We start from the raw sequence: 11,732 nt of genomic DNA, 5'->3' as shown, positions 1-11,732 counted from the left end.
AAGTGCTGAGATCCACCAGTACATCAATATAAAATTCCTGCATCAGAAATCCTGCATTATACTTAAAAAATAATAAGCTAAGTCTAGTAAGCAAGTATCAAAAGTAAAACTACTTGTTCTGCAGAAAATAAATATAAAAAGTATTAAATATGACATTATTTATTGCTAGCACAGATAAATCAATGCATAAGTAGCATTTTACTGTTGGTTAAGGTGGAGCTTTAACTACTTTATTTACAGTTCGGCAGTTTAGTCCAGAGGTTCCCAACCTGGGGGATTAGGCCCCACTAAAGAGTCACAAGACAAATCTGAGGGGTTGTGAGATTATTAATGAGAGGAAATAATATAGATAGAATACAAAACAGCCACAAATAACAGATACATTTTTCTCGTTTGGCCTCAAAGAAACTTGGATTATTGTCTTTTGCATGGAAAAGTTAATAACTCATGTAGACATCTGAACCTTCAAGTAGACACTGCTTTGCTGTTAGAAGTCACAAACCCAAAAGGTTGGGAACCACAGATCTATATCCAGCAATGTGCTGTATTTCGTACATATCAGAAACAAATTATTATTTAATATGTCTCAAACATGTCTTTAAGCTTGTCAACATTAGTCAAAGTTGATTTAAGTGATGACCCAGGTGAATCGGTCTCATCATTCTTTGTTAGCCATGTTTTTTAACTGGATCATATCAAAAAACATCAGTAATTCTTCTTTGCTCCTCATTATATCTCTGTTTATGCCTTCAGGCTCTGTAAGGAGAGAGATCAGTCAGCTCACTCACTTTTCAAAGCTTGTTCTCACTCTTGTCTGTTATTCACTTGCAATATACTGACATCTATAGAGATGCTGCATTTGAAGCCACCAAAAATATTTTTTTGCCATGTCACAGGTGTCAAATGTGTTTGCATATGTAAATTACTTGAAAACATAGTAAATGTGGGGCACAACAACAACATTCTACAAAATATCTAAACATCTTTGAAAATCTGTTTCCTAGAAATTCAAAACACATCAAAGGGTTTTCTTTGATACCCTGGGAGATCATGGAGATAATCAGCTCGTCTGAAGGAATACATACTGTTACATTTGAATTTCTAATCATGATTTGACTCAAGCCATTTTTCTTCCCCCAAAAGGGATTTTACTAAGAGATGAAATGCACTCCATGTGTGTTAAACTGATGTGTTTGTGCACTGTGGGTGCCAGATTCAAAATACGTATGAAAGATCGCTCTGCTATGCAAATTTAATTCCCAGGTCCTAGAGCCATTACACTTTTATTTCTAATTAAAGTAGCCTTGTCAGTGTGTGTGCATAAAATTAGTCCCATTGCTTTTTTAACTGCTTAGGTAAAGTTGAATTCCCACCCCACAGTTGTGTGCCTCCGCCAACCGGTCAAATTGCAGTTTACGGCCATGTCTTTCTAGATATAACATATGTAGTGAACACACTAAGGAATTGAATAAATTAATTTTTTGGCTATATGGAAGTTATCGAAGATACATATGTATGATTCCAGTGATAAATTGATTGATGAAGGATTATCATCGTGTTTTGGTGTAACGTGTACTTGATTACTATGTAAAGGAAGGATTCCTATAGAGAATAGCTACACAAAATATGGTGCTTATGTTTTCTCCTGCCATTTTAAGATGTCATGCCTCTCTATGAGCTGGTAAAACTCACAGAATTACACTAGCAAGGCGCCGCCCGCTTTCTTTCATAGTTAACCAATTGGGCTGTTCAGACCAAGTGAAATGGTATAGGTGTATATGTGAGTGAATCTGACAAGAAAAGAAATTGATAATCACCTACAAACAATATAAATTATATATCATATGATATAAATGATCTGATTCTGTTAAATGATGAAATGTGAGTCCCATGTTTGCCAATCCATTTGATTTCTCTGCCCCTCTCCCTGCTGTTCTGCTGGAATTTCAATTCCCCACCCACCAGTTCCACATGATGAAATACCAAAATCTGCCCATCCACAATAACTATTAGAAATATAGGCCTATCACTGCAGTTTGTTATTGTGTTTGTTAAAGAGGTCATATGATGCTCATCAGGTTCAAAATCTTATTTAGGAGTTGTACCAGAACAGGTTTACATGGTTTCATTTTCAAAAACACCATATTTTTGTCATTCTGCACATTGCTGAGGCTCCTCTTTTCACCCTGTGTGTTGAAGGCTACGTTTTAGCTATGGAGTGATACATCTTGTCTCTAAATGATCTTTGTTGGGAGTTGCACATGCACAGTTTCCAGTTAATGACTACTAGCCAATCAGAAGCAGAGAAGGGCGGGTCGTGAGAAGGCGGTAAACACGGCTTCGGTTCAGCTGTATATCCCCTTACCTACTTAGCAACATGGACTGGAGCAAGAGTTTCAAAGTGGTGAGTTATTAATCTGTAACAAAAGTATCTTTCATCCATTAAGTTTTAACTGAGCTCTGTCTCTACATCACAGTAACAACTTCATGTCCATTGACTGCCTGGGGGGTAGCTAGTGTTTGGTAGGGAGAGGAGAGGTGTGCTGCAGCTAAGTGTTTTTCCACCAGTGTTTTTGAGGGTGTGTCGGACTAGTCGCTCAGCGAGCATTATGACACGCACTTTCATTGTGATGTCACAAGAAAGCGGAAGAAAAGGCTGGACTACAAATGAGCTGTTTTCAGGCAGCTGTGTTTTCTGTAGGAGATGGAAACTCCCTTTGGGGTGGACTTTGGGTTTTTTCACCCTGCAAACCTATTACAAGCTCAAAAAAGATATATAACTCAATAAAAATAGGGAAAAGGGCAAAAAGCATAATATGACCTCTTTAAATTACATACTTGTTCACATATTTGTCAGTTGTGTCTAAACAGAGGGACAGAGAGAAGCCCTTCCTTGCAGATTGTCATACAGTGCGATGGTCCTTTTAACTTCATTGTTGCGGAAGAAGCGATGCCCGCTTATCCAGGCAGATGTAAAAATTTATTTATAAGGTTCATGTAAAGATAAGCTCTATGTGTAATTAGAAAAGAGCAGAATCACTTAGAGAGTTGCCTGGCTGAGGGGAAGGAGGAGGTGAAATTCTGACTTCTAATTATTTGGAGAATGTGGCCAGGAATTTCACCTTGTACCTTTAAATGTATGGCTAAAAACCTATTATATAGTCGCAATGACCTTTGTTCTTTGAGTCAAAAGTGTCAGCTATACAGTGTCTGACCAACTGTGAAATATGGTTATCAGTTCTTCAGTTATGGCCAAGAGGCAACCACCAGGGCTGAAAAATGAAGACACAACAGAATTGCCAAAAACTGCAGTTCATTGAATGGCTACTTGAGACTGGCTCCAAAAGCTATTCAATCCCCATAGACAACCCCTTGTTATATGAGATCGGCCTCGGATTCACAGGGCTCGGGGGCTGCTGGGTCTGCCTGCACTCTGGGAAGGGATGTCTCTGGCTGGGCTGGGGGACTGTTGGCCTGGTTCTCCCGCGTTATCACTCCCTGGGGGCGGGGAGCTTCCCGGCATGGCTTTCTGCTGTTCTTCCTCGTGGCGGGGTGCAGCTTCCCTGGGACATGCGGTCTGGGGTCCTTTGCGCTTTGGGGGGTCTCGGGGTGCCCTGGCTACTGGGGGTGGGGGTCTCTGGGCGCTGCGCGGGTTGATCCGGTTGCAGTTTGGAGGGCTGCGGTGGGATTGTAGGGCGATTGTCGATGCATCTTGATGCATTGTGCTTTTTCCCTGGGCAGGGTCTCTGGATGGCTGCTGGGCGTTTAGTTTGTGCATTGGAGTCCGGGGGAGGCATTTCCTCGTTGGCTTGGAGGGACCAGTTTGCGTCCCTGGTTTGCTTCGTTGGCCTCAGATCCATGCTTCCCCATTTCTCTGTCGGCCAGTTGTTGGACCCCTCTGGATACTGAAGTATGAAGTTAATTTTTGCAGTGTGGGTGCGGGGCAGGGCTGTGCTCCGGTTTTTTCTGGGCTTGTGCCTGGAGTTCTCGGCCCTTGACTGGTGGGTGGGTTGTTGGTGGCATGCAGCTGAGCTGGTTGATTTTGCCTTGTTGCTGGTTTGGCTGGTGTTGCACGGCGGCCTGGGGTCGTGATGTGAATGGGGGATGTCGGCTGGCACGGGCGGCCTTAGTTTTTCGGGCGGTTGGGGGAACGGCGGACTTTTATTGGCGGGTGCACGGTGACCTGCGCGTCGCGTTTGCTGCCAGGCTGGGACTTGCTGCTGGTGTTTCTCTCCGCTGGCTTTTGCCGTGGTGTTCTGCTGCTCGCTCTCTCTTGTTTGCCCGACCTGGCACGCGGGATTCACGGGGTCCAGTGACGGCTTTTTAGTCAGTTCACCCAGTGACGGTTGTATAAGTGCGGTTAGCTCACCTCTGATGGCTCGCTTTTAACCAACGGGGGTTAGCTTAGGGACCATCAATAAATTCAAATTGTGAAAACAGTGTTATGGGAAAATCATTATTTATTTCAATAGCTTCCAAGTCATGTGACGCAGGGACTTCAAACCGATGCCGAATTGTAGTACTACACTGGGCAAATGAGACACACCCCTTCATATTTGATTTGAGTGCATTTTTTATTTTATATGAATATTTATTCATAATTTATTGAAAAAAGTGCTGTTTTTTTCAATAGCTTCCAAGTCATGTGACGCAGGGACTTCAAACCAATGCCGAATTGTAGTACTACACTGGGCAAATGAGACACACCTTCATATTTGATTTGAGTGCGTTTTTTATTTTATATGCTATAGAGTAGTGGTGATTACATATTGACAACATATTTCTGTGGTTTTTACATGATTTGAATTTGGTTGCGGGCCCAGGGGGGTTTATATAATGATGATATACAGTAATCAAGAGGTGAATTTGTGCATTATACTTTGTCAAATAAAGCAAGCCAGGCAGCCTTCCGTGTTTGAGAACGGCGCTGTTTTTTAATCGCCCACTAGAGGGCTGCAGCGCCGCAATAACCAGCCTAGTTCAAATGAACGAAATGACTCAAAAAAAGATTAGTTCATTTTAATGAACGAGTCTGTCAAAAGACTCGAACTTGCCATCAATATGTTATGTGCGCGCCGCGGTCGGTCCGGGCGCTGCTCTTCCGCGGGTTACGTTTCTTGCCTTCCGTTGGCGTTGCGTTGTCAACTAGCATTTGGATGGTCGTTTTTATTTTATTTTTTTAATTTATTTATTTTTGGGGGCGTCTGTTGGTTGCGTCGGGGTCTTCCGCGTTTGCATCGCAGTGCATCTCTTATGGCTGTGCTGTGTTGCTTTTTTAGTGTGCCTGACTGTTTTCATTTTTCTCTTAGTTGTCTTACTATGTCAGCTGTTTATTGCTGCTGTTCTGCTTGTTGTCTTTTACTATTTTTATTATTATTATTATTATTATTATTATTGTTTGTTTGTTTGTTTGTTGTTTTTCTCCTCCCCAAGCCCCCCTCTCTGTTCTATTGCTGGTTTTGTTGCTTTCTGCAATTGGTGATTCCCTCTGCTATTCCCTGTTGTCCCCACCTTCCATCCCCCTTCTCTTACAGGTGTTGTCCTTTCTCTGTGCTGTCTGTTTGTGCCACCCCATCCCCTGTCCGGCCCGGTGACAAATCAATACATAATTAAATAAATAATAAAACAGATGCAGTATTTATCTCAGGATGTGGAATGTTATAGTGGGTTTGCTGCACTCCCCTGACTGCATACGCTTGAAGGCAGCAAGAGGAGGAAGGACTGAATTTTAATTACATTCTTCTTAGAAATAAGACAATATTAAATCCAGCACTTAATTAAATCCTTCCCAGTTAAACGTTCTATCAGTGCAGAGGCCCAATTAAAAATCTAACCCTAACCTAATCCTATCTAGGCTGACATGTACCTTCAGCTGCAAACAGTGCATTAATATGTTAACTTACTGTGGGGGTTGGCTCCAACAGGCAGTATCATCCATCTGTGACATTTAACTGCTGTAAAATTGTATTTTATTTAAACAGGTGATATTGTGAAGAAATAATTAGGGTTTGGTGTGGAAGTTGTTCCGGTTTATTAGAAGACACTAATGACTTATTTGGAAATGGTCCTGAATAAATTTAAAAAATTAGATCCGATAGAAAGCGATAGAGATCTGACTTCCTGCACAAGACAACATTTACTGTAAATTAGGAGGCTAATGGTGCTGCATATCTGTAGAGATCAAAAACACATGATCTTGTATCTTGTATGAAAATGTATCCATTAAATCAATGTGTTCAATGTTTTTTTTATAGGAATAGATTTTAAAAAAATCTTTTTGTGCTGGTTGTGAAATGACCCATTAAATATATCTAAAGTGCGGTCACTGAACACTGCACCCAACTTGACATTTAAAAGATAGTATGCATTTGCATGTTTTTTGTGTATTAATGGCAAATGTCAGGAGAAATAAAGGACTTTGAGATTAAGGTAGTTTTGATGAAAAGTTCTTATGACACTTTCATTGGTTATTAGAAAGTAAGCAAATGAAAAGGATTGAGCTGTTTAAGTGGATTTTAAAAAAAGAATGAATTTATTTTCCCCAATAGCTTGATAACTTTTTTATGTATTAGTCATGAATGTAGTCATGTAAATGCTTTAAACAGTTATTTAAAGAATGGAGTGTATGATGAGCATATAGATTTATGACACATGATGCCCATCAATCCACCTTTTTCTCTCCTGAGGCAGATTCTGACGCCACAGCTCAGTTTATCAGCCAATATCGATACAAATTTAAGTTTTACCTCACTGTGTGGAACTCATTTGAATCATTTTTATGATTCCTAGGTAAGATGTTGTGGTGCTAAAAACTATTTCGACATTATTCATCTTCACTGACATCCACCACAAGAGCACCGGGGTGTTTTCTGCACACAAAGAAGGACCAGCGAGTGTCTCACATATAGATACACTTTACTTACACATTCAAATATATATATTTTTTACATTTCTGGATAGAATAATTCAGAAACATTCAAAATAAGGTAAGCCTATCTCTTCTTTCTTTGTGCACAAGAGAAATGTCCTTTACTCTTTTATCATAATTGGCCGAAGTTTTCTCACTTTTCTCTCCTTTTGAATCATGCAGATCCAACTTTCCTGACAGCTGCAAGGCGAGAAATGGAGTAGCCTAATTAACATAGATGCAAATTACAATCAAAATTGATTTAATAACCCTGTCCTTGTGGCACTTTAGTCTAATTGCTGTTTTGGGGCAGCTCTCTGTCATTGTACATAACAACCCCCGGAGGATAAAACACCACAGCGGGCTCCTCGGGCGCACTGACGGGGACCAAGACGTGCCCTTGCTCGTTCATCTCCTGCTTTGTGGTGGCTGTGATCGGCCTTATTGTCGGCGAAGTCATCCGCCAGAAGAGTTTTTTCAGCGCTTTCCTGAACTCTCTCCTCATCAGGCAGTACAGGATGGGGTTCAGGCAGCTATTGGAGTGCGCCAGGCACACGGACACGGGGAAGACGTACACCTGCGTGGTGTAGTACTCATAACTGAAATGAACCACGTTCAGTTTGATGAGAATGCCCCAGGCTGTCAGCGCCTGGTTGGGCAGCCAGCAGAGGAAAAAGGATAACACCACGATGGTGACAGACTTGGTGACTTTGGCGCGTCGTTTGGCGCTCGATGTGTTGATGTTTTTGGAGGTGATGAAGCGCAAAAGGAGCAGGTAGCAGGCTGAGATGACGCCCAGCGGCACCACGAAACCCAGCAGCACTTTCTGAGAATGATAAAGTCCCAGCCAGAACTGCGCAGTTCCGTTGGTTTCCGGGAATTTGACAAGGCACAGGTCCTCATTGGAAACCATGACGGTTGTGGAGAAAACTGCGTGCGGCAGAGCTGCGGAGACAGCGGCGAACCAGATGAAGACGGTGATGGAGCGCGCGGAGCAGCAGTGTGGCCGCCGCCGCCTGCCCTTGAGCGCAGAGGCGAGCGACCAGTACCTGGCCACGCTCATGGCAGTCAGGAAAAACACGCTCGCATACATGTTCATAGCTGTCACATAGGAAACTATCTTGCACATTGCTTTACCGAAAGGCCACGTAAAGTCCAGCGCGTTTTCCACTGCCCAGAACGGCAGAGTCAGGACGAACTGGAAGTCAGTCACAGCCAAACTAGTTACGAAAAGGTTGATGGAAGATTTTTTCCACACATGTTTCGACTTCATTAGGTACAGGACTAGTAAATTCCCAACCAGACCCAGCGCGCAAACCAGCGAGTAGATGACAGAGATGATAATCCTCACTACAGCGGCACCATCTCCCACAAAATATGTTCTTTCCAATTCTGACAGGTGGAAGTAGTCGCAGTATGAGCTGTTGGTCGTGTTGAAAATGCAGCTTAAGTTGACACTTGCAGCATAGACTATCCCTGCTGAGCCTTCGTAATTAGTGTCAGCAAATTCTCCAGACATTTTAACTTTAATTCCCGAGGATGTTTACAAAAGTCATGCCTATAAATCCAAAGGCTCCTGGGGAAAATCCTTAGATTTTATGTTCTTGCCTAGCTATATTACGTAAATGACGGCCTACTTAAATAGCCTTGAAAAGCTGTCTGTGTTTTCTGTGAATCCAAATAAACACAAAATAACTGAAATGTTGCTGTGCATTCCTTACAGGTGAAGAGCTCCTTACAAGGCTGTCGTGTTGTCCTAAGATTTTCTCTGTGCGTCTCTCACCTCTCCAAACGTCAGAGCGTCATGGCGCGTCAGGGCGCAATCTGGCGCTGTCCTTGGTTCTGATTAAAGACCTATGTGGGAGGGGGGATCCTGCTAGAGTGGCCCAGTGTGCGTGATTATCTAAGGTTTCACGCTATGTAGTGCCATATAGGGTGCACTATCCCAGAAAAGCTCAGGAACAGATGTGGGGGTAGGCAGGCTCTCAGATCTTTTGCTGCTAATTATTGAGGAGATCATCCCGGTTGACCCAAACCAGGTCATTGATATTTACAAACACATGGCCAAAAGAATAATATTCTGGTCCCACCACCCTGACTAAGCTGTTCTATATAGGCCACAGCTCATTCTCTTTAAAATCACGTGTGTGTGTGTGTGTGTGTGTTTAAATGTTTAAGTGCATAGCTCCCCATGTGTTTTATATTAATCTTAACTAGGGTTTGGAACTGTTTTAGCAAAAATGCTTTGCATGATTTTCTGTCTAGACTGTATCAAAACTATTGAAACTGTGTGTATTTCATTTGTTTTACATGTAATCCAAGTGTTGTTGAATTGATTGTGTAAATACATTTTACTGAGCATGTTGCTTTACTCAGTGGATCAGATCAATAACTCATAAGCGAAACATTGTGAAAAGACAAACGTCTCTTTCCTTCCAGCTACAACCCAATTTTAACCAAATCGAGCCCCCCGAGCTGGACAAATAACATTTCTATTTATCTACAGCCGAAAAGAGATACTACAAAAATATTCAATAACTCCTCTGTTATGAAGTGTATTGTCCCCAAAATCACATCAATCAGTGTTCTCGATGGTGAGGGTATGTGGTGATTTTGCATTAATCAATGAATCATTCGCTGTAAAAATAATACAACAAACATAGCCTAAGTAGCGAGGAGAGAGTTAAAATGGAAGTAGACCAGCTAATGATACAGGAATGAGGCAGGTGCTGTTGTGTACTGTTTGCGTCTTTTACTGTATAAATGTGTGGCATGTCTCTGATTGAGATTGGAATACGTGTGAACCATCTGTAAATAGAGCAATATCGCCCCCTCCTGATTATGTCCAGTCAATCAAAAGTAGTGGGCATGTGGATGACTGAGGCCCATAAAATCCATGTGTTTTGCAGAAACTGGCTCCATTCCTTTACTGTTTGGGGTCCTGCAGACTGCTATATGAGTAAAAATGCTCATAATTGTTTTAAAATCTAGTTAGGCCATTTAGGTATATATTTTCTTCTCACCTTATTACAGTACAACCCAATAGGTTTCTTTGAAGTGGTGTACCCTTCAGTTACAGGTTTGTTGGGGGTGACAAAATGCAGAATTCCCTTAAAGCATTGTTATTACAACAAATAAGGAAATATTTCATGTTTAATATGTTATAAGGGCTATGCATGGACAGATATTTATTTATTTTCTTTGTTTTTGCCAAAAAGTAATTCACGGACAAATTCACAGTATGTTAACCTACATGGTGATCATGGTCATTTAGTCTGATAAGTCCCAATAGACTTATTGGGGATTTGGGAGTGCTGCTTAAAACCTAAGTAGATAAAGAGCATGTGATACATGCAACACAATATCCAGAAGAAAATACAAGCAGAGAAAGTAGCATTGGTACAGAAATTAATAATGGTACTGATAATTATAGTAATATTAATAATATTAATGATAGAACTAGTAATAATTGTAGTAGCAGATATTGTGTAGGAACTGGAGGGCAGCAGGTGACTTGCAGCCCCAGATCCAGACTCCAGAACCAGGAACACCTGCAGAAAGTGATAGGAGGAAAGAGGAGAGGGAAGAGAACGCACACAACTGTGGGAGAGGGAAAAGTCAAATTAGTAACATGCATTAATTGGATAAGGTTGCACACAGAAGGAAAGAGAGAGGAGCTCAGTGCATCATCGGAAGCACCCCTGCAGTCTAGGCCTTAAGTAGGATGGTTCAGAACTCACCTGAGCCAGCCCTAACTATGACCTTTGTCAATGAGGAAAGTCTTAAGCCTACTCTTAAATGTGGAGATGGTGTCTGCCTCCTGAACCCAAACTGGGACCTGATTCCACAGGAGAGGAGCTTGATAGCTTCACGCTCTGGCTCCCATTCTACTTTTGGAGACTCTAGGAATCACAAATAACCCTGCATTCTGGGAGCGCAGTGATGTGGTGGGGCAATAAGGTAGTATGAGCTTTTTAGGATAAGATGGTACCTGACCATTAAGAGCTTTGTTGGTGGGCAGAAGGATTGTAAACTCTATTCTGGATTTTAAAGGAAGCCAATGCAGAGATGCTAATACAGGAGAAAGATGATCTCTTTTCCTGGTTCTTGTCAGAACACGTGCTGCAGCATTCTGAAACAGATGAAGAGTCTTAAGGGACTTATTCAAGTAGCCTGATATGATAGAATTGCAGTAATTCAGCCTACAAGTATCAAATGTGTGGACTAATTTTTCTGCATCATTTTGAGACAGGATGTTGCTGATTGTTGCAATATTACGCAGTTGAAAAAAGGTGGGTCCTCGAAGTTTATTTCACATGAGAGTGGTCTTACAATTCAGTTGGTATAATTATCTTGCAGAAACAAGATTTTTTTTTTAGGAGTGGTGTCATTGCAATTACTCAAAAACCCAAAATGTATTAAAGTGCTAAATGTATCAATCCTGTGTGCATGGAAAAATAACCTCAACTGTCCTGGCACTGAACCCTAAACTGCTCTGCACAGGTGGTTATGATCACACCACACTGCATTCCTCTGTTTTGAAGTAATAACATGTTATAGAAATCATGAGGCAGAGCAGTTGCAGTACAATCAGGCTTGGCGCTTGATCAGTTTTTATGTCTGTGTCTAGGGATCCCAATCTGATGATGAGGGGATTTTTTTAATACATCATACTTGGAGAAAATGAAAATTGTCTGACTCTGTGATAAATGATTTTTGTCCAGTTATTGACACTTTAAACCAGAAAATCATATCATTAAAGTAAAGTTACAATGACTCAGCAACAACAGTAAGATCTTTCACTCAGGTACAAGTAGCAATACCA

General features: G+C 41.5%; 1 protein-coding gene across 1 annotated transcript; it reads right to left on the bottom strand.

Moving 5' to 3' along the window:
- Positions 1-6,894: 6,894 nt before the first annotated feature.
- On the bottom strand, positions 6,895-8,632 carry rxfp3 (relaxin family peptide receptor 3). The gene has a single exon (XM_046066896.1). The coding sequence runs from the start codon at positions 8,424-8,426 to the stop codon at positions 7,200-7,202; it is 1,227 nt and encodes a 408-aa protein (XP_045922852.1). The 5' UTR covers positions 8,427-8,632; the 3' UTR covers positions 6,895-7,199.
- Between the last annotated feature and the right edge of the window lie 3,100 nt (positions 8,633-11,732).

This window comes from Micropterus dolomieu, linkage group LG13, assembly GCF_021292245.1.
Source record: "Micropterus dolomieu isolate WLL.071019.BEF.003 ecotype Adirondacks linkage group LG13, ASM2129224v1, whole genome shotgun sequence".
In the NCBI taxonomy this organism is placed as follows: Eukaryota; Metazoa; Chordata; class Actinopteri; order Centrarchiformes; family Centrarchidae; genus Micropterus; species Micropterus dolomieu.
This window is presented reverse-complemented; position numbering and strand designations above follow the sequence as displayed.